Source organism: Rhinolophus sinicus, linkage group LG05, assembly GCF_036562045.2.
Source record: "Rhinolophus sinicus isolate RSC01 linkage group LG05, ASM3656204v1, whole genome shotgun sequence".
NCBI lineage: Eukaryota > Metazoa > Chordata > Mammalia > Chiroptera > Rhinolophidae > Rhinolophus > Rhinolophus sinicus.
In genome coordinates this window covers 149,903,761-149,928,960 of record NC_133755.1, presented here as the reverse complement: position 1 = coordinate 149,928,960, position 25,200 = coordinate 149,903,761, and the positions used below count along the sequence as shown (strand labels likewise).

Here is a 25,200-nt window from a genome sequence, read left to right as displayed (position 1 = left end):
TTTCAGGGAAACACAGTGTAGAGACTCATTTGTTAGCAGTATGCCCAAGAGTCATTGACTTTAAAAAGCTCAGTCTTTCATGGTCTACACAGGGTCTACACAGTGTCACAAGGATGCAAAGAGAAGTTAATGGAAAAGATTGGTTTGTATTTTGAAAGTCCACTTAATTTTGAAACAGAGTAAATATTCTTTGAAAAAGAATAAATATGTATGTACATAAATAAATACCAAAAATACTGCTAGAATTGGAAGATATTAGAAGTACCAAAAAAGCTAAAAATCTCTAAGCAACATGAATCTATAAAGACAGAAAAAAAATTACTATTAAATCATCTTCCTCAGAAATAAACTTAAAAGTTTACCTATGTAAAAAAATTGTTCTTTCATTTATTTGCATTCTCTTTCTACATTACAAATTTAACATCTACTCTCTTTACCAAAAAAAATTAGAAAGACACAGAACTATACTTTCCAAAGTCAAAAAAGAAAGGAAATGCAAGTAGCCCTGGAAACTGCAGGAACACTGTTGCCTAGGGATTAACTACTCTGAACTTAATATTTGGTATTGTGCTTATAATGAACCCACTAGATATGGAGATGAGAATGATGAAGAAAAATGGCTTAGAAGTATTTTTAGGGAAGAAAGGGGTGTAAAATTCGAAGAACTAAAGCTTTAGTGTTTTTATGGTGATAAATTGGCAGACCACCTCTTACAAAATATATGTATTTTGATTCAGCTATTTCCTGGATTGTGACATTAAAGTTCATATTCAGTATATATCACAATCACATAAACAGAAGCTAGCTAGATGAAAATCTAAGTATAATAACAGAAAGCTCAGGATTTCCATGACTGTTCATTATTAAAAATACAAAATAAAAGCAGTAGAGGGCTTGAATGCTTTTATATTGTTAACAATTAACCCGTTACCAACATAAATAAAATTTTATACTGTGAAAAATCATCTAAACATTAAAAGTTGTTTTCATGTAAAATTATCTAAAAATTGAAACATTACTATATTAAATTAGAATCTACATGACATAATTTATAATTTTTATTTCCAAAATAATTCAAAATTATCCCAACAATCCTAAACAAATTTGATTTTTTAAAATTGCTGCCACTCTATCTCTTATTACTCCACAACTTTGTATCAAGAAAAACTTTGGAAAATGCATTCATTAAATACTTTCTGAGAAAATATGCACAGCCTTTGATGAAAGAAGAAAAATGTATCATATATATGATTATACACTCATCTATCCTGATTCCTCTAATAACAATTTCCATTACTTTCCTCTTCAGTTATTACAGTTTGTTTTGTAACAGATACCATTCCTATAAATATGCTGATATGGGAATCTGTAGCGAACTTACTATCAATAGAATTACTTCTCAAATTCCTGAATACATTTAATGAATATGATCCTTATATTCCCACATACCTTTATAAAATAACTTGGACGATGTACTTTCATAAATTATTCTTCTCCAAGTAAGGGTATAATTATCAAAATCCTATAACTTTCCAATTACTAACAAGAGGCTGCAAGAGCCCTAAAAATAGGTTGTGAAATCAAATATATTAGTGTTACATAAATGAAGATGAGCAATAAAAGAAGAACCGGTTATTCACAGAAGTATAAGGGGTAAGTAGTATATGAGGGTTAAAACAATCTACCCTTAAATCTTTTATGTTTTAATAGACCTTGCATCACTTCAACTTTAATAGAAATTGAAAATGTTCAGATAGTAAAACAAAGCGGCTGAATTGCAGGAAATAATTCTTGCCACATGGAAATACACTGAAGAAAATGCCTTAAGAAGTTCTCAAATTGCATTTTGAATATAAAACCAAAACAATACATGGAGTTTACAATAGTTCTTTGGCTAATCATTTAGTTATGTTTTCAAGTTCTCACCCCAGGAAATTGTTGGCTGATTCACTTGAAATTTGATCATGTGGAAAAATATAAGTTTTTAATAGGCACAACATTTATAAATTGATGAGGTTCAGGGCAGGCTGCACCAAAATGTGCCCCTTTGGCATACTGATTATTGTGAATTAACGGTACCTAAGAAACAGCCAGTGACAAGAAGGACACTCTACCACGAGTTAAAGAGACATTCTTATCACCAGACTGAGGGATTCAAGGCCAAAAAGGCTGTATAAACAAACCCTGTTACTAATTATTTCCCTAAACCTGAACTTTTTGTCTTGTCAATTCTTCACAAATGTATTTTTCTTGTTGTTGTTGAGAAACTACCTGTTTTGGTTAGTTCTTTAAGTCTCATATTTCTATGAGTTCTGGTACACATGACGTTAAACTTTTTTTTCCTCTTGTTGATGCATCTTTTGGCAATTTATTTATTAGGCAAGCCAATAAAAATAAATTCTAGACACCCCAATAAAAATAAATTCTGGACTAAATATGTTCAATACATGCAGCAACATATTTTTTTTTTTTTTTTTTACAAAATTCCTTAAACATAAGTGGAACCTCTAAAAAAGGGGAGGGATAAAAGAGAGAAAATTAAGAAAATTGATTTCATCATGTTCCAGAAAATGACAAGTTTAGGCAGACAGAGGTTTAACTGAAGTTTAGATAGCATGTTCTTGTGCAGAGTTCCCAGATGAGTCAACATTTCCAAAAACTACTGAAAAAATGTCTACAAATAAACACAGAGATGACCAGGAAAATAACAAGTATTCCATTAATGAGACAGCTGTGCGATCAAAAGGCATCCTGCAACAAAAACTGTTAACAAGTCATCTGACAGGTCAAATTCAAAGTATTTTGTGATATTGTTGCAAAGGAAGATTTATTTTAAAATAAATAGTATGGAGAATATTATTTTAAACTTGTTTGCAGTAATTACTACTCCCAAAGAGCATTCTTCATTTAGTGTTAATTTGGCTGGATTTGTAAAACGAAAATTGTTAATGAACTTCAGAATACAATAACTTGAAGTTGAAATCCTTTGCTAAGTCAAAACCTTTTTTTTTCTATCTAATGATTGTTTACAATTGTTATTTGACACAAAGACTATGCTCAGAAAATCCAAACCAAGAAGTCATAAATCAACATCATCATTTTGCCACATCCATTACCATAAAAATTAGCAAACATCCTCTAGGTGGTGTCCATGCTATGTCAAGATGCTGCCTCTTCCTATTACTGAAGAATGAGGGAGGAGGGCAGCGATAATAATACATGGAATGAGAAGAAAAAGCAAGGAAGGAGAAAAGTGACCAAATCAGGAATAAAGAAGATATATTAAAAAAAAAAATCAAATAATATTCTATATCAAAAACATAAAACAAAAGCTCCAGAAAATACTCAGTCAAAATTGATATTAATAAAATAATGCAAAGATGGAAAATTTGAAAAGAGCATTACTGTAGAATGGACTGAAAAGATGATTAAATAGGTACCATTCATAACAGTATTAGATGAGCTGATTTCAAAGATAAGTACTAAGAAACATTAATAGTTCTGTTCCTATTTGAACTATATTAGATCACAGAAAGAAATCTTCCCAATTTACTTTAGGAAGCTTGCATAATTTGTAAAATATTACAAGTAAAAAGCTACAAATGAATCTCAGTTTTGAAAAAAGATGTAAAAACGGAAAGGAAAATATTAGAAGTAGAATATAGTAATTGAAGCAAAACAATATATTATGAACAAATAAGGTACAGTTTAGTAAAGGAAGGTTGGTTAATACCAGAACATTTATCAACTAAATAGAATACATCCAAAATTTAAAAAAAAATCACATTATCATGTTAATATAGGATCAAAAACATTTAATAAAATACATTGTCATTCCTGATAAGTGAAAGAAACTACTTAAATATGGTAAAGACTATTTACTGAATACCAATAGCAATTACACAATAAATAACAAAAATAATAAAATCTTTACATATAAATTCAGGAATTTGACTGATATTTTTGTTATTGCCATTTACGTTTAACACTTTCTTGGAGTTTTTTGAATAAAATAAGAACACAAAATAAATACTATTAATATTAGACATAAATTACAAAGTTTTTCTGTAAAGATAGTACCAATAAAAAACAAAGGGATGCTAGAAAAACTTTATAAGAGAATTCCAACATGATAAATATGCCAAAACGACATATTTTCTTTATTTTAATATTAACCATTTAGAAAGGAGAAAATTTTCCATTCATGGTTATTATAAAACCAACAAAATACATAGGAATAAATTTAATAAGTACAAAATCTATCTGATAAAGTCTACAAAGTCTTATTGAAGATCAAAATGAAAATAAGAGATTAGAATGAAATGACATACTAGCTCCTTGGATGGGGAGCCTAAACCTCATAAAGTATCACTTTAGTCCAATTAATTTAAAAATGCAGTTTCAATTATAATCCTAATAGATTTTGTTGTTTTGAATGGAATAATAACATTAAAATAACATTAAAGAATAATGCTGGAGAATAGCCAAGGAAAGTTATTAGCAAGTAAAATATTGAGTGGATTTGTTTTACTATCAGAAAATACTATAAACCCACTGTAACATCAACTAGGTAGTGACATAAGATACAAATGAATCAGTGGAATAGAATAGTTAATTGAGAAAAAATACAGAATATATGATAATTTAATATAAACAAATAAGATATTTCAATTATTTGGGAAAATAAATGGTGGCACAAATGATTATCCATATGGAAGATAATAGTGTGGGTGCACTATTAAATATTAAAGTATATTCCAGATGAGTTAAAATTTTACTATAAAAAAGTAAACAATAAATATCTTAGAAGAAAATGTAGGGGATTAAATGTGTGCAGGAAACTCAGAAACTATAAATATTTTATTAGATAAAAATTAAAATAAAAATTATTTTGGCCAAAGTAAACAAAATAAAAACACATAACATAAGAGAAATTTGGAGAAATTTTCAACACACATTGAAGGATGAAAGGTTAATTTCTGTATAATATCAAAACAGGTTAATATTTATAAATGCAAATTAACAGGAAAAAGATAAACACTTCAAAAATGAGTGAAGATTTGGACATTTTATAGATTGTACATTGATTTAACATATTCAGAGTTATCTGACAATATAAAATAAATGTTCATAGTAAGTAAAAAGCAGGCAGCAAAATAGCATGTATAATATACTAGTGTTTTTAAAAAAAGTATGTGTGGACACAAAATAATTGGACATGTATTTTTAAAACTGAGAATAATGCATTTATCTCTGGTTATCAGGGTTTTAATGTTTTGGCTTCGTTTTTGGATATCTCTCAATTTCTTTTCTGTACCCAAATGCCCTCATCTTTCTTTAGTCTTTTCCAGGTTAGTAACTGACAATTACATTCTATCAGTTGCTATTATTCAAGTGTAAAGGCAGAATAGTTGTCAGCGCAGTAAAAATAATTGAATGCATTATAAAGTATCAAAGAGAGTGTATACATATATAAATAACTTCTATATATTAGTTCAAAACTGAATTCTTCAACTTTTCCCCAAAATTGTTCTTGTTTTAATCCCTGCCTTATTGAACGCTCCACCATTAACCCAGTCTTCTCTCAAAACTATCTACAAATATTTATCTTTTCATCTTCTTTCCCCCATGTTGTAGCAGCTTAGGATCATTCCTTATATATAAAATCTTTTAATTATCTAAAGAATAACATCATATAAAAACAATTTGGCATTGGCAGTGTTTTCTTCATAGTCTGGTCCCTGTCTACATATTTACCCTTACTTTCAACCAGCCGCTGTGTAGCAGCTATATAATCTAGTAAAATTAATAAAAATACAACAATAATGTTAAATACTTCCATGCTTTTTCTTCTGTTTTTAGTTCTGCCTAGAATTCTCCCCTCTTTCTGTCTTCCCAGTGATATACCTCTCATTCCCTAAGTCTTAGCTCATGTGTCACTTCCTCTATGAAGCATCTCCTGAAATTTCACAGCCCCTGAGTTGACCTGCCCAACCTGTACTCTGGCCCTTGTTATATCCTATACATTCTTCTCTCCTGGTCATTTTGAAAAGCATTGCATTTAACTACATACATATCGTCTGCCCCCTGTTAAAACGTAAATATTTGAAAGCTCTGATATCATGGTATACCTTGTGCATACCATAGTGCTTACTATGTGATAGGTGATCAATTAATGGCTTTTAAAAGGGTGGAGAGATCCTAAGGGTCATTGGATTTCCACAACTTTGTATAATAATGTCATCTGTTCAGATCTCATTGGAAAAAAAAGACTCTAAAATATGTTTAATACACTTCAATCATTGTTGTTCCACTGTTGATTCAGAAAGCAAACTGAGTATGCTACTCGTACAGTCCTATCGCTATTACGTAGCAGTAAAACATTAACAGTGCAGATACTGCAGTCAATTGCTGAAAAAGGAAGATCAGCCATATAATTGCTGATTAATAAGCAGAGTGGAATAACTGGCCATCTACAATACATGTAGAGAGGCAACATACACAAGGGAAGCTGAACTGCTAGGCAGAATTCTGTATCCTCTAGAGGTTTGAGGAAGAAACATGTGAACAAAGAAGTGTAAAAAGTGGGCTGGAAAACAGGGATAAGCCATTTATCACTTTTAGATTCAGCCAAATATTTAAGTCTTTGGAGAAAAATGAAATATTTTTAAGTAAGTAAGTAAACAAAGAAACGCACAGCTACAATACATAATAACTGTTAAATTACCTGGGGATAATAAAAGCAAATAAATGTTCAAAAGCATAAAGAATCCTCAAAATGATAACAAAGTCCAGAGATGAAGGCATTCATTTTCAAATTATAAGGATCTACATAACTTTAAATTAGGTTTACACATAGACACCACAATCTGAAATGGTAAAACAAGTATAAGTATCTCAAGAACTTTTTAAAAAATGAGTGAATGATGAACTGATTCGTACTAGACTTCCCATCACTAATACTGCTTCCCAGAATGCAACTGGAACAATTACTTCAGTGCTTTAAGAAAAAGTAATTCTGCATCTAGAAAAACTATTTCTCAAGTGTAAAGATAGAATAAACTGAAAAAGTTTATTTCACAACCACTTTTTCTGGAAGTTGTGTGAAGAATATCAGAAAGAAAATTCCTAGTATCTAAGCAAGCATGAATCTAACTCAGGAGAGCAGAGCCGGGAAGACAGATGTCTAATAGGCAGAGAGCACAATCAATTTTGATAGTAGCAAATGCATAGACTACTAGAAGAGAAATAAATCTCCAGGGAATAATAGCTACCATTAAAACAAAAAGCTAGAGATAAAATCATGGTCACATGTAAAGAAAATGTTCTAAATTCAAACAGGAAAGCAGTAGGTTTCCAAAATAAGTTTAGAATAAATACCAGTTAACACACAGAATGAGTAAGACATGGAAATATATTCAGAATACTGTTAAAAAAAAAAGTCAGTTTTCTCTCTTATAAGAATAAAAGAAAGACAACCAGGATCTCCAAAAGAGGGGTAGGAGGGCTATAGAAACCAAGTATGATTCAAAAATTGGTCTAAAATAATTTTGCTTTTACAGACCTCTGAGGTGTACACATATGTACCCCAGAAGAACAATAAAGAAACTAGGACCAGCTGGAGAGAGATAAGGAAAAGGACTTTCATTTTATTACATGCCAAATTTAACTGTTTGATTTAAAAATATGTACATGAATTAATTTGATTTTTTTTTTTTAGGGAAGAAACTAATATATACGCATACCACATGTTTCTCCAAAACTTTTTCAAAAAGTTGTTAGAGGATTTATAAACATGAATTTCGACTGTCAGAATATAGTTACTTATATTTATCACATTCTCTAAATCTTTAGTCACAGTCTAATATCAGAATGTGAGCACAAAGTATCTTATTGTAGAATAAATGGCCCAGATTTCCCCAAGGGAAAATATACTTTTGAAAATAAATTGCATTCACCATGTTGCATTATCACATTTATTTTAGGACTATAGGCTAAATCCATAAAACTTGTAACCTTTTTTTTTCTTCACAGGCTTGTGGGAAAAGACTTATTTTCACGACTACTCTAAGTCATTAGAAGCATTGTTAATTTACTGCTGTTTCAAGTTTCTTCATCTCTAATCTACATTGATTTTCTGTCCTAAAGACAGAAAGTGCACATTTGTAATGTTTTAGCTGCAATAAGTTTTCTATTGGATATTTTTTTCTGCTAGAAAAGAATCAAATAAAAGAGGCAAAACAACTGCTTGAACACAGATAAATAACTTCCTTAAAATGAACGCAGTGAGTGTACAGATTTTTAGGGAGGTAACATTATTAGAGTGAAAGAAGCATATGACCTGGAAGTAGGACCTAGGAAGTGCTCCTCATTTACTACTGTTAGGTACATTGTCCATGAGATCTGAACATCCAAATCATGGCCAGCCATCAGTAAATAGTAAATTCCAGAAATATAGGGAAGGCACATTTTTTTTTATGCATATTGAGCATGTGATGATTTGCTTTTACAGACCCTATGAGGTATGCATACATTTTTCAAAATGCCGTATCAAATGTCTTTTAGGAAATGGGTTTTAGCTTTGTCCACTTGTGCTTCAGTCACCACACAGCATCCAAACGTCACCCAGGATGGAACTGGGGATCCTTATCTTTATCATGTTGGCTCAAGGAAAAGCACAATTAAGGAAGTAAAGACAGGTAATTCCTTGTTGGAAACTGTCTCATTGTTGTCTTTCTATTCTGAGGCCTCCCTCAATGGGGAGAATGATATGTGCCAATTTACAAATCAAAACTTATTGACAAGCACATGTAATACCTTAAAAGACTGTGTGTGTGTTTGTGTGTTAAAACAAACAATGTCGCCTAAATTGAGGAACCAAAAGTTAGTACTAAAAAATAATCAGAAATCATCATTTAAAACTTCAATATGTGAACTAAAAGGAGTATTCAGTTCCTTTCTTAGTTATTTTGGAAGAATAAGTAGGGGTATAGTGACATAAGTCTAACAGTTTATTGCTCTAAAAACACAAAGGAATGAAAATTTATGAATATTGGTTCCTTTTTCTAATCATCACAGCCCTGCTGCACCAAATTAGCTTTAACTACATTATTTTAATCTCTTGAATTTTCAGTAACAAAACAGGAAATCATCCAAATCTTTCCCATTCACCTGATTTTAGGATTAGTTATTGGACTCTAAACTGATATCATAGAAAGACTCTGTATAAGATATGATAACACACATATGTAGATATTATTAGTATACAATATGGGTATTTTTTCAAATATGTTGTATATAAACAAAGTACCCCATCAATTATTTGAAGCTCTTTACCAAAAACAAATGTGGAAAGAGATATGTAGTCCTTAATATATAATTACAACATATTACATATAAATTACATTATATACACATATGCATATATGCATATATATGAATTACCATCATCAAAATACTGATTGCTGTAAGAAAAAATAATACCATTCTAACCCACTAATTTACCAGTTAGGAAATTAAGGATACCCTGTGATACTGTTTTTCCCCAACAATAAAATTGTTGGATATCATTAAAGGTTTTCTGTTGTTAATTTTTGAGACGTGAGGTCATTTCCTCAGTAAATACAGAGCTGAAAACATAATCCTTCAATTGTGGTGGACCAAACTTTAAAATCTAAATGCTCTCTAAATTGCAAATGCCATAATAGATTTTAAATTTGCCAACAATTTAATAAAACCTGTTTTCATTTTTCAGCAAGATTGTGGCCTCTGAACTGTGCTCCTAAGAGGCAGTTCAGTACCATGTTTCAGCTTGGGTTTGGCATTTAGAAGGACCTGGGTGTGTATCCTCCTCTGTTATTTCCTAGTCATATACCTTTGGACAAAAGTTTTGTGAAGTTAATGCAGGGTTTATAGGGTTTGTAGAGAAAGGTATCTAGGCACATTTGTGGAGAATAACAAAAGTAGTAAGATAAAAGAAATATGATTCTTATAAATATTACTCTGATTTTGGTATGCTGTACTCTTCTCTGTTTTTATGAAATTTGAGTAAATGAATTTTTAGCTATATTGAATTTGTTTCTAGTTAGGGAACTGAGTTTCTTTGATCAAGCCAGTGGGTCTAATCTCTATAAGTTATTCTTTTCTTTTCTTTCAAAATAAGTTAGTTAAATAGAAAAAAAGCAAAAGAAAGAGAGGGAGAAAGGAAGGAAGGAAGGAAGAAGGGGAGGGAGGGAGGGAGGGAGGGAGGGAGGGAGGGAGGGAGGGAGGGAAAAGGAAGAAATAAATGTTTTGAGGGTTATGGTAACATGCCTTTGACAATATCACTAAGAAAAGTGCTGTGCCTTTAGCAGTTAGAAATTTACACACCCTTCAGATTATTTTAGAAAATTTAAAGCAGTGCAACTCATTAACATTTTCTTGTCATTAACTGATAAACACTGGATATCCTGAATCACAATCTGCTTCCCTTTAGCCCAAATGAATATGCATTGGATAATTCCATTTATGACATAAGGTAATGTTTTCATGGGAGCCATTGTATGTATTTATTTATGAATTATTCTTATTCCACCAGAGTTAATTGGGATTTTTTCTTCTTTTTTTTTGACTGATGCGGTCTAGAATTACACAATAGAGATGTTTTCTATGAATTCTGGCTTTCTATTTCCTTTGCTTGGAATTGAAGACATCTATTTCATTTTCTTCCCACATGTTATATTCCTTGAAAGCCAGAGGCTCTCAAAAGGCACTAATGAGTTCTTGTTCAAATTAACTGTTTTAAATTTTTAAATTTTTCTTCTTTACTCTTATGAAAGAGAAGATTAGTAAAGAAAACATACCGATACTCTCTAAATTTTATTCGTTGCTACTATGCTCTGTTTCAGAGGATATCCAAAAGCTTTTGGGGGGCTTTTTTTTCAATTAAATATAATAAAATGTCCCATCAATACATGAAATTCTATGCAAATATTAAATGCGGAAGGGGAGACTTTTTCCTCAGACTCTATTTCAGAGAATCTGTCCTTTTGTTTTAGCAAATTTAGACCTAAAGATAATGAAGCCTTATTATTACACTTTTCAAATGATATTTAAGTTGTACAATTTTTAAAGCAATAGAAGATATCACAAAGAGAAAAGGGGTTAATTTTAATAAGAGAAAAATAATAAACATCAAAATGAAAATTTATAATATTTAAAGAGTAAATATCTTTACTATGTGATCCATATGTAAAAAAGTGTTACGATAAATACTAAGACTCCAGGGGAAAACATGAACAATAAATACAAAAAGAAAATCCCTCAAAAAGAAATAAAAATGGTTAAGGGACATATGAAAAAATTCAACTCAGTAACCATAAGAAATGCAATTTTAAAAAATGACATTTTTTCTCCTATCAGATTAATAAGAATGAGAACAGATAATATTCAGGGTTAGCAAGAGTGCAATGAAATAGACTCTGTTGTACATTGGTGGGAGGATAATTCAGTAAAATAATTTGGAATAGGTAATCGTCAATTATGTGCTAAGAGACTTAAAATTCGTCATATTATTAAATTATATCTAGGAGATTCCTCCTAAAGAATTAAATCACAAAAAAAGATAAGAATATTTTTATGGGGATTACAGAGACTAATTTACCACAAAAACATAGAAATAGCATAATATATAATATATAACATACCATAATATATACATATATTATATATTGTTATGTAACATAACATATACCAATAGTGTAAGAGGCGATATGAACTATGCAATAGCCATATAGATTTCAAAGGTGTTTCATATAGTGTTAAGTAAATAATTTAAGATATTTTTGAATACATAACATAATCAGATGTTTCATTTTCATATAATGAAGGAAATAGGAAAACCTTTAATAATTTTCAGTTGTGAAATTAGCAAAGTGTTTGCTTATCTCTATTTTTACACTGAATTATTTTAAAATGCAAACATATAAAATGCCAAATATAGAAATCATAAAGGTCCACATTTAAAAAAATAAATTTTACTGTTAATATCTAAGTCTCCAAGTGCACAGAGAGCCTGTGGAAATTTCTCAACCCCAGTAATACATTATTTTAGTTACATCTTGTCTCCAATTATGTATTTTCCTGATAACCCAGATCCTTCACTGACAAGAATCTATGTCATCTATGATTCCATTCAAATTTCTTTTCATTGTAATATTTTTGTCATATTGAGGCAAACTGAAAAATCTTAATTCCATTTTTATGGCAAATTAATCATTTTCCGAAATCTACTTTTACCTTCAACATAGCATCACATACACTAGATTACATGAATTTGATTATACAGGAACGGGTTGTTATATAGAAATTACACTGAAATAGGTAACTAGGACTGAAATTGGCACTAAACATTGAGTGACCCTGTAATATAAACCAAAAATACACAGCATTAATTTTGAGACAAGATAGCAGATGGAGGCCAATAGAGATTTCCAAGTAAACAATTGACAGTGCTATATTTCACCTTTTAATCATGTAAAATATGATATTGTAAGAGAAAGATGAGACTAAAAAACAACAACAACAGCAAAACAATCCAACTAAAAAATAAGCAGAGGACCTAAAAGATCCTTCTACCAAAATGGCATATACATGTCCAACAGATGTATGAAATCATGCATGACTTCACTGGCCATTAGGGAAATACAAATTAAAACCACAATGAGACACCTCACACCTGTTTCAATGGCTGTTATCAACAACACAAGTAATAACAAATGTTGCAGAGGTTGTAGAGAAAACAGAAACCTTCGTATGAGTATGTACCCCTGTGTTCATTGCAGTATAACTGCCAGTGGCCAAGACAGGGAAACAACCAAAGTATCCTTTGATAGATGATTGGATAAAAATGATGTGGTACAAACCGTGTTTCCCTGAAAATAAGACCTACCCAGACCATCAGCTGTAATGCGTCTTTTGGAGCAAAAATTAATATAAAACACAGTCTTATTTTACTATAAGACCAGGTCTATAATATAATATAATATAATATAATATAATATAATATAATATAATATAATATAATACAATACAATACAATAAATTAATATAATATAACATAACATAACATAACATAACATAACATAATATAATATAATATAATATAATATAAATACCAGGTATAATATAATATATAATATAATATAATATAATATAATATAATACTGGGTCTTATATTAATTTTTGCTGCAAAAGACACGTTAGAGCTGATGGTCCCGCTAGGTTTTATTTTCGGGAAAACAGGGTATATACAATGGAATACTACTTGGCCATAAGAAAATATGATATATCGCCTTTTGAGAAAACATGTTAAGTGAAATAAGTTAGATGGAAAAAAATGAAGAACCATATGATTTCACTCATATGTGGGATATAAAACTGAAAGCAATAAATGAACAAATAAAACAAACAAACCAACAAAAACTCATAGACACAGACATCAGTATGGTGGTTACCAGAGGGAAAGGGCAGGGTGGGAGGTATGTAAAGAGTAAAGGGAGTCAAACGCATCATGACATAAGAAGACCTTGTTTTGGTGGTGAACACACAGTGCAATATACAGATAATATATTATAGAATTATACACTTGAAACCTATAAAATTTTAACAACCAATGTCATCCCAATAAATATAATACAATAATAAAAAAAGAACTATTTATTTTTCAAGCACAATTAGAGGATATATTTCCAACTCAAGACTTGCTGATTTGGAAAATAAAAGTTTCACATTTACAGTATGTAGCTGCAGCTATCAAAAGATTTTCCAAGTAAAACAGTCTCAAGGAAGAGATCAAATTCAGAATACTGTCTGCAAGCCAAGATAAAATCAAAGACACAGCGCTGAAGACATATTCTTAAGACCTCAGAAAGAGTTCAGTAACTTTCTCAGCTATACACAAGTTCTTTTTAAATTTTTATTAAATTTATGGGGTGACATTGGTTAGTAAAATGATATAGGTTTCAATTTTCTATAATACATCATCTATATATTTCATTGTGTGTTCAATAACCAGAGTCAGTTCTTCCATCACCATATATTTGACTCCCTTTTCCTCTTCTACCACCTCCCCCTTCCCCTTTATGCTCTAGTAACCACTAAAGTGTTATCTTTGTCTATGAGTTTTGTTTTGTTTTTTTGGTTTGTTTGTTTGTTGCTTTCAGTTTTATATCCTACATACAAATAAGTCATGTGGTTCTTAGCTTTTTTCTGTCTGACTTATTTTACACAGCGTGATAATCTCAAGATCCATCCGTGTTGTCACAAATGGCAGTATTTCATATTTTTCACAGCCAAGTAATATTCCATTGTATATATGTACCACTACTTCTTTATCCAATCATCTGTCAAAGAACACTTTGGTTATTTCCATGTCTGGAAACCGTGAAAAATGCTGTAATGAACATAGGGGTGCGTATATCTTTACAGATAAATGTTTTCAGACTTTTTTTGGGTACATACTCAGAAAAGGGATTGTTGGATTGTATGGTAATTCTATTCTTAATTTTTTGAGGAACCTCCATACTGTTTTCTGTAATGGCTGTACCAGTTTACATTCCCACCAGTAGTGTATGAGGGTTCCTTTTTCTCCACAGCCTCTCCAACACTTATTATTACTTGTCATGTTGATAAAAACCATTCTAACAGGTGTGAGGTGGTATCTCATTGTGGTTTTGATTTGCATTTTCCTAATAGCTGGTGAAGTTGAGCATGTTTTCATATATCTGTTGGCCATTTGTATGTCATTTTGGGAGAAATGTCTGCCCATGTTTTGAATGGGATTGTTTGTTTTTATGTTGAGTTATATGATTTCTTATATATTTTGAATATTAGCCCCTTATTCGAGGCTTTGTTTGCCAATATCTTATCCCATTTGGTTGGTTGCCTCTTTCTTTTTCTTTTCCCAATGGTTTCTTATGCTGTGCAGAAGATTTTGTTTGATATAGTCCCATTGATTTAAATTTTTTTTTTACTTCCCTTGCCTTTGCAGTCAAATTCATAAAATTCTCTCTGAACCCAACATCCATAAGTTTAGTACCTATGCTTTCTTCTATGCATTTTATTGTTTCAGGTCTTATGTTAAGATCTTTGATCCATTCTGAGTTAATTTTGGTATATGGTGACAGATAGTAATCTAGTTGCATTCTTTTGGACATGGCTTTACAATTTCTGAAAGGTAGCCTATGGAATCCTCTTACCTCATGCTAGAGAGAGAGCAGCCTTGAAAAGATTTGTGAGTATTTATTTTATCTAAATGGATGGGATTATAATTTGATACACAGAAATCACACTTTGTTTTTTTTTTAAGCGTTATAGCAGCGTGGAATAAAAGGGACAGAAATAGTTCAACCAATGGCTTGGAACACCTTACTTTATTTTAAACTGCCTGTCATCCTATTGCTAGTCTATACAGTTGAGTATTATTTTCAAATAATAATAATAACAATAAGGAGAAAAACATTATAAGTAACATTTATTGAATATTTCTTAAACACCAAGCATTGTGCTAAGGATATTTTATAGAGTATTTCTCACTTATTTCTCAAAACAAACCTCTGCGTTTTTAAACTTTAAAACATTTTGATCCACATCTAAATTTCTATCCCAAGAAATTCATCAGAAATGAAGATAACATATATGTATAATGATCAGAGAGTATTATTTATTAGAATAAAATCATGGAGTAGCCTCAAAGTCTAACGAAAGGAATATGAAAGGAATCTTTAATATAATGGCTTATAATGTATCAATTAAAGCACATGAGTTAAGGTAACTATTGCTTTCATTTTAAGGGTAGGAAAACTAAGGATCAGTGCAGTTATGCTGTCTAAAGTCACAGAATTTGGCAGATGTAAGATTTCAGCCTTGGTATTATGACTTTAGAAGATTCACTCCCAAACCTTGTACTGCCTTCCTTATATTGGAACAAATTACAATTTATAAAGAAAATAAACCAAACTATCATATCTTGTGCATTGAAAAATATTCTACTTTTTACAAAATCTGCGTGGCTAAATACCCTTAGAAATGACGTCCACTCACTTCTGAGTGTTTATCTAGAGGAGAAGACTATGAGCTTTTCACTCATCCTTAGCCAGTGGATCCCTGGGTCCCAGCTGCCGTCAATCATACAGCCTGTCTCTAAACCCATGAGTTTTATCTGGGTTCCAGATGACAAAGAGAACAAACAGGTCATAGGAGAGTGTCTTTTGTGTAAGGGAGGCTTTCTTGAAACTCAAAACCACCTGCTGGTTTGTATTGAATAAGGCAGAGCATTACCTGCCTATCTTCTGTGTATGCCTTTACCACAAACTCGCTTTATAATTTTAAATAAATGCCTATAGACTTTTCCTTTCTCAAAAATAGAAGAAATAGAAAAAAATGATGAAACTAACAAAACTACATTAATGAAGAGCTATAGCTGAGATCTGAGGCACATACAAAAGTAAAAAAATCCTAAGTTATGGTTCCCATAGCAACAGCAACACAGTTGGATTTCACTTTAACATTAAGTAAGTTTAACTTGAGTGGGAATGCAAAATACTTTCTCTGAGTCAAACAGGAAATCATGGAGAGCATAGCGACAATGATTTAGACTCTTCTTTTTCAAGTATGTCAAATATTAACCCTAATATATATTACTATTTTCATGCTGAAACTATAAATTTAGTTTACAAATAGTTTAAACTATTTTTATTAAATTTAAAAATATGATTATTTAAAACAGGAGAAATTCCCATTAAGTCTATTAAAATAGAGGTTATGACTTTATATTTGGAAATACAGGAGTATAGTTCTGTTTTTAATTACAAAATAATATTTGCTAAAAGTACAATTTATGAAAATACAATTGGATTACATTCACTGTCAAGTTCTTTAAACTTGACATTTTTAGTTACTGTAGACATAATCTAAAACTATGAAAAATACACACAGTACTATAAGGAAAGGGTATACATAAAATTTTTCAAAATATTTGTCATTTTCATATATTTCTCTATTTCAATAACATTTTACAAAGGCAGGCAGGGTACTTACTCCTTTTATGTAACGAGGTCTATATTGAATAGTTCCAAATAAACCAAGAATGACGATAATAATATGTACAAAATTTGCCAGGATAGGTGCCCACTGATATCCAAGGAAGTCAAATATTTGCCTCTCCAGCACACAAACCTAGAATAGCAAAACAGGATATATAGTTGAGTACACTAATGAGGAAAAAAAAAATAATTGACACTATAATTGGCAATTATAACTGTGTTACCATATCTGGCATTTGTTTTTGACAGTGAGAATGACATTTTTCAGGTATATTTCAAATGGAAGTTGTGGATTCATAGACACTACAGTCCTTTCAGGGATGATTCTGTGGAGGCATCAAGCAGTAGTCACAGGGTGTCATCTGTGCAGTCACAGGATAAATTTTATTGTTTGACAGTCATTGTCAAACACTTGAACTCATCAACAGAAAGTTCAGGAAGTCCACATGAAGGGTTTGTTTTTAGGATCTGCTCAAATGTCATTATATAAGGGAACAGAAGAAAGGGTTTTGAAATAGAGGGGAAAAAAACAGAAACAAAACAAAACAACAACAACAAAACTATTCAGTAAGTCAAGAGACCTGGATTCTTGACATAGATCAGTCACTAAGTAGCTATAGTGCCCTAGGTAAGTTACTTCCCTTCTCTGAAGTCCTGCAATTTACTTCATGGATAAATTGCTGGATTTCAACTAATATCTAGGGCCCAGCTAATCCTAATAGCATTGAGTTATAAATCGAACATGACTTTTTGTCATACCAGTCACCTATAGTAACAAGGTAAAAGAAGGGCGCTAAAAGGAAATTAAAAAGGAAATATAATGGAATTCGATTTAATGGAATTAGAATTCCATTCCAAGGGAAACAAAATAAAAATAAAGTTCCTGTCTACTAAAAGCAAGGAACTTAAATCATTTCAAATTCTCCTACATGCATCTGTGGTTACAATTTTATAATGAAGACATATGTAAAAGTCTAATCAGTGAGAGGAGAAAAACAAAACCAATCAAAAGAAAATTAAAACTGGTCCATAGTCCAGAAGTACCATTTTGTGTTAAAAAGTGAAACCTGATTATCTGGCAAATCTCTCTTCAGATCTAACAAAGCAAAAGGTAAAGGGAGGTGGTGTGAGGTAAAGCCAATTTTCTTCCTCCTGCCTGCGCTCAGGTGGAATGATAATAAACTACCTGTTCAGAGTAAAACACTGTGAAAGAACCTGATTTTCCAAGCAAAGATTCAACTTTTTTGTTGTTGTTAGCCAGGTTTTAAACGAAAATTATTTTAAAACCCCCTAAGTTACTAACATCACTATGTTTTAAAGGTATTTCTTGTCAGAAGGATATGCCGACTCTTGGAACAGAGTGCTTTTAAATTAAATACCTGCAGCTCATTTTGCTGACTTCTTGAATGATCATTATTCCCACTGCACTTCTTTAGCTGAGCAGCTCATTTTCCCATCAGGCATTGAAAAGGAAAATAATCTCATGACAACTGTTTGCATAACACCTCTATTTCCTAAGGCACACTGGATGCCATGCAGCAGCTGTAACAGTCACAGTCCTGTCTAGTCAAATCTTCATTTTCACTTAGCCACGGCAGTGATTACAAGCAGCAAGATAATCTAGGTCTGCTCTACCCTGTATAATCTATATCCACAATTCCCAACAGAGTCCCAACAGTGGAATGAAATATTCTGGTTGATTAATAAACAGACTGTCATAGAACTTGCACATAGCCCCAGCCTCAGAAACCTTGAACTGCCTTCTGGTGAAACATGCCTTCCACTGTTACCAGGCAGTGAACACATCATCTAAAGGAGACCCACTTGTGATGTTAGGCAGTATCACATGTACCTTGCAGGAATTCATCAATGGCATCATGAAATAGGTGGCTATTCTCAGAGCACCATTGCTAATTATCTCTATAAAAGCTCAAAAGCTCTAACATAGATCTCCCTTACCCTTATCCTATGAGCAAACAGTAAGTAGGAATGTAAAACAGCAGCAAGGAGAATCTAAACTATAAATTTTGAGCATCATGACTGTGAGGACACAGCAGGGACAAAAGTACAGAGGATGAAGCACACCAGTCAAACAGTGGATATTCTCTCCATAAATGTTCCAATTATGAAGAAAATAGCAGTACCATTGTTAATTATTATATAACACACACACACACACACACACACACACACACACACGCAGAAACACACACAGAGTGCCAAAAAAAGTGTATACACATTTTAAGAAAGGAAAAAACAACTGTATTAAAATTACGCTGATGTCAACCACTTTGAGCACCTCTTGTAAGTGCAGAAGTCAAACGTGACTTACATTCATTTTTTGTTATCGGTATATATTGAGTATCACAATTTTAATATAGTTTTTCCTTTCTTAAAATGTGTATACATTTTTTGGCACCGTGTGTGTGTGTGTGTGTGTGTGTGTGTGTGTGTGTCTTTGTGAATATATTTGCTATGACTGCAAGGTAAAATGAAGTTATATCAGCATTTATCAGCCTTGTTTATGACAGAACTAATATTTCCATCAAACAATACTTACAAGATTTACTGACTGAATAAGTCAATGTACAATTCTTTACTTATAATATTTCTGCTTTCCCCCCTCTTTGGGATTGGCCCTGTTATCCATCAGAAGTAGCATTATCACGGGTTCTGCCATTTAGAGATAGCACTGAAAAAAGGGAAGATTTTCTAAAAAATTCAGTGAGTATCAAGAGAGTGACACTTTATAGAAATAGTTACAGTCTTTCCTAAGAATCCCTTTCAACAGGACGTGCACCAAGTGTGAAATTACTGGGGGTTGTGGGGTTGGAGGAAAGAGAATGAATATTTGTTAAAACATTTACTATGTGCTGGGCATTCCTCCTATTCCCAAGTCAGGTATTATCTCATTGATTCTGCACAAAGCCCAGGGAGATAAATGTTACTGTCTTACTTTCAGATTAAGAAATCTAAGTGGTGGTGTAGCTAAGTGGTTCCCGTGAGGTCTAAGAAGTGGTAAGTGGTAGAGCAGGACAGCCGGCCTCTGTGCACAGCCCTTGTACTCTGTCCCTACTTCGTGGACTCCAGACATACATAGTCCCCAGACAAAACTCTTTCATGGTTTATGCTGCAGACCTATGCTGTTACAGGATATATGCTACTTTTCATCTTATTTATTTAGGAATATAGAGAATCTCCTGATTACACTTGTCAGATCATGACATTATATGATCATTGGTCAAGACAAACCTCCTTTTATTACATGTTTTATTTTGTTCATTTCATTTTCTTACTTGCCTCTTTCAGTAGTTGTCCACAGTGTTATTCCCCTTTCTCCCACTGGACCCTCTGTAACATATAGACTTCATGTCCTTTCAATTATCTGACATACAAATATATGCATATGGCCTTGAAAAATGTATACTGCTGTTGTGTGTGTTTGTCGTTTTCATACAAAAAGTCTTGTGAAATATACCTCTTTCATGCTTGTCTCTTCTGCTCTATAAATTTTAGTTTTTTGTGTTTGGCTTCTGCACAGAAACCTATTATAAATGCATAACTTGTTGCTTTCCGCAAAGAATTTTGTCCCCTTCCATTACTGTCATTTATGAGGATTTTATTATTTTAATATAAATAGGCGCTAATCTTTATCCATTAGTAATTCTGTATCTATTGAGATAATCACTTTATTCTCTTATTTTAGAACATTAATGTGATTGATTATATTGTTAGTTTTTGTCATGTTCAATTATCATTTTCTTCCTGGGAAAAATCTCTACTTGAAATGAAGTATTATTTTTATCACAGTTTCAGTCTGGATTAAATAAAGTTTTATTTGACAGTTTTGTATCGATAAACTGACCTATAATTACCTCTTTCTCTAGCGCTGTTATAAAGATTGCACCAGCCTTCAGACATAAAGAAGTCACAACATTTACCTAAACACTTAATAAACTTTGGCACAACCATCCAGTCAGTCTTATTCTCTTTCCCCAAAAGCAACCTGTCTCAATTTGGGGAAGCACTGTTAACCCGTGTACAGATTTTCAAAACAATATTGTATGTAGATACCAGCATATCAGCTTATATATATATATATATATATATATATATATATATATATATATATATATATGTAAATTATTTTCACATCATTTTTTTTTACAGAAATAGAACTGACCTTCTTAGTGCCGTGGAGGTTACCTTACATTAGCACATCCTGCATTTATAGATCTATCTCATTATACCCTTATTTAAACATTCTGCTTTTAACAGATATTTAATTTGTTTCCAATTTTTGGCTATAACACACATCAGTGCATTAAAAGCCTTGTGTAAGTATTTGATATAACCACAGGCTAAATCCCAAAAAGTGGAAATGCTGGGTCAAATTTTGGTAGCAAAATCCTAAATATTATAACAACTATTTTTAATTCTTCTTTGATATATGCATATGCACTGGTAAAACATGAAAATTACACTTTCCTTTTACATTATTCTAAATGTGAATTCTAATAGTTATTGTTCATCTAGCAACGTATGCCTAAGCTAAAAAAGCTTTCAAAAGCCTTTCTGTTAAGTACTGTTAAGTTTATCTTACTTTAAATGACAACATATTTCATAAAAAAGCTCCAATGAAATGTCTTCGAGATAAATAAATGTATTGGCTTTTCAAACTGAAAGCGACTCATGCCACACACCTCAATTTATACCTCACAAAACTGGGCCCAATTAAGTTAACCATTTGTTAAACTAAGTTTGACATCTTAATGGAGAGTATTCAGTCTGAAACAAGTTTGCTTTAAATGTTTGCATAGCAAATAGGATTCCTTTGTGTTTCATAGGTAGCTATTGCCATCTAACCTTATTAACAAGGAAATTACATCTACATAAACATGTTAAAATGTTGTTTTTTAAAGCCAAATCGTATCAAAACAGCTAGTTTTTTTATCAACTGGTGGACGTGGAATTGGTTTCCTTGAGACACTGCATTTTGCTAATAATAATTAAGGTTTCTTAATAAACTTCCTCCTAAATTTATTGTAATTTTCTTATAACCTTAACATTTAAGTTGTGAGATCACAAATAATACAAAATAAACTTACACATGGCCTTTGAGAGAGAAAAAAATAGGCCTTTCAATCTATCATGGTTGAACATGGATGTCTTGATAGAAAAAAAAAAATGAGTTATTAAAGGCTAGGAACCAAATTAAGATTTTTGTGCAAAATTATAAACTGAACTTATCTATGGGCATCCTTGTTTTCCTCCTGTACCCTCCCCATTTTCAGTGTCTCCATGTTCCTTCAGGAACCCAAGCTTTCAGACTGTCTCAACAACATTCAAGTCTCTGAGGAAAGATACATGATAGACTGAGATTCGGATGTTAGGCAAGCAGAGTGCTCCCCTTCAAAGATCATTTGTCCAAATGGCCTTCAGGGAAATGACAAAGCTTGTCAAAAGTTAATAAAATCTAAATTGTGGAATTTCAGGAAGTCATAAAGAAATGATTTGCATTTTAGTTGTTTGCAGGAGATTATTTTCCTAACAAGTAAAATTAGCTTTGTTACAGCATAAAACGTAGGAAGTACTAGGGAAAGACCTGATGAAAATGGAAATGGGCATCAGAATTCCCAGAATGAGTCTGAAATTCTTATTTCGTCTGTAGGAACCATGAAAGTTTAGATAAACTTCTAAGCAGACTCGCTGTATGGCCATTTATTTGTCAAATTTTTGTTCATAGAAATTGCTGCTGACCTTTATTTCCTACATTCAAGTGTGGTCAGTTTATTGTTCCCAGTTGTATCCACTTTTTGTTTTATGCCCCAGCAATAACTTCATGCGGAAGGAGGTAAGAAAGCGGTTTTGGTACTTTCTCCTTGACCCACACAGAACTCTGCTCCTTCAGCAAGATGTTCCAGTCCTGAGACCTCACCTTGGTTACAGGTTTCTCCTGCACCCAATTCCCCAGTGCAGCATTTTCTGTTGTCATGCTTTGTTGTCTCCTCACTTTGGCCAAACTGCCTGTTCTATGTCTGTTTAGTCTGTCCCTTTGCTGGATCCACCACACTACATCTTACCCACGTGCTGGTTACCTACCCTCCCTTGCAGTCTCCTACACTGAAGTATAATCTTGAGCATACTCTGGACCTGTCTGCTCCACAATTAAAAAGGAAGCACCATGCTGGTTTCTTGAATTTTTAACCGATCCCCAGAAAAGCTGTAAAGACTAGTGGTATTCTGGGTCTTTACAATAGTATTGCTGAGGTGCTAAGGTCTTTATGATTGTCTAAAATAATGCAATATCACAAAACAAAACTGTATAAATATGATTGATGACGTTCCCCCGTTAAGATTCTCTGTGTTCATAGTGGACAAAATAAGTGAAAACATATATGCCAGCTTTTAAACACTATATGCAGGAGATATACTAGAAACACATTTTTTTTTTTTTTTTTAATCTTACCAAGAAACCTGATTTACACGTGAAATGAAGAGAATAAAGTTGAAGGAGGGTCTGCAATGACTGTATATGTGAGGTATGGACAAAGCCAAGCACAGCTTTACTTGAAGAGTTTTAGTTTCCCTTGTGTAACTGGAGTTATTCAAGGGTGTGTGTGTGTGTGTGTGTGTGTGTGTGTGCGTGTGCATACACATGTGCATGCTCGTGTATGTGCATGTGGCACATGTGTTTGTTCACTAAAGGGAACAAACAAAGTTGTAAGATTTGGGGTAAAAATGGGTCACAAATAACAATCCTGATTCAACTGAACCAATGATTTTCTGTCTTTTCCCACATAACTGCTTTTCTTTAAAAGCAATGAAAAGAAATAAACCACAACAACAAACAACAAAAACATCATCAAAATAAGATCCAGCCCTAATGGTTCTAATTAAATGGAAATCAACATGTCGTACTACACAGCTCCTAATATTCCCATAAATATTAAAGTAATAATGTATGTAGAATACTTATTTAAATGTCTAGGTTGCATCCTAAAATGGTTGGTATTATTAATTCATATTTCAACAATGCATAACAAGTTCAGACACTAGCATTTTAGTACAGATACCATTCTAGATAGATACTCTTGTCAGATTATTTTGGTTCGAGTAATCAAACACTTTTTATTCTATTGTTCACAAACATGAATAATAACACAGCAGACATGGGTAACTTCAATTATTCGGAGGGTGTGTTTCTTAATGAATATTTTGCTGCCTGATTCAATACCTCATGTATCTAATCTATCATAGTACTCTGGCAAAAGATCAGGTTTTGAACATCATCATTCCCTGTGTGTTTTCCCTTCACTCTCCCCACCTTTCAAATGGGATAAAAATCAACATTTATTTTAAAAACTCTGCATAGTCAAGATTTTCAAGAAAAATACTGGGGAAGATTTTGCATAAGCTCAAAGGAACTAAACAAATCCAAGCATTTACATTTCTCACAGAAGTACATTTTCATACAAGCTGCTTTACTGAAACAAGTACATGATATTTCTTCACAGACCTTTTATGGAATATAGAGTCAGTCACATATTTCTGAGGTTCAATTAATAGGGTTACTTAATTGACCCACATAAGAGTCAAACAGTATATTTTAGGAATGTTCTTAATGTTTTGTGTGATAATACCACTTATATACAATTCTAAACATGCCAGCTAATATTCTAGCTGTTGTGATACCAGAATCATTTATTATTTCTCACAGCTGTTCATTCTGAATAGCAATTTATAATCATTTCATAGCTAACACTCATGCTATCAAAAGACAAGTTGATGACTAGCATATTATACTAGGTTTAAAAAATAGAAAATAGTCTTCTAAAAAGTAGCACAATAAGTTAATAGAGCACAAATAAAAATATTGCTTGACTATTGTTGAACTGAACGACTAAGTCATATGATTGATATATGTGTGTTCATATGCCAAGTTTTACGTTTGTGTGTATGTGTGTCTTTTTAACACAATGTTATTTGGTTTTTAGTGGTAGGGATTTTTTAAAATAAATTAACTTAATATCTCTTTATGATAACACAAGTCTCTGCCCTCTGAATAGACACTGAGTCTAAACTCTGATGTAATGATTGTTAAAAGTAGATTGAATGC

At 32.1% G+C, this 25,200-nt stretch overlaps 1 protein-coding gene across 6 annotated transcripts in view; it reads right to left on the bottom strand.

The window, feature by feature from the left end:
- NKAIN2 (sodium/potassium transporting ATPase interacting 2) overlaps positions 1 to 25,200 on the bottom strand; it is an 866,607-nt gene that overhangs the window by 425,454 nt on the left and 415,953 nt on the right. For all 6 annotated transcript variants that reach the window (XR_012496739.1, XR_012496736.1, XR_012496740.1 and 3 more), the window contains one exon: positions 17,077 to 17,214. Coding sequence is in view for 1 of the 6 variants with exons in the window: in XM_074333530.1 (XP_074189631.1) it covers positions 17,077 to 17,214 (138 nt within the window). In the remaining 5 variants the exon portion in view is untranslated. The remainder of the gene's footprint in view (positions 1 to 17,076; positions 17,215 to 25,200) is intronic.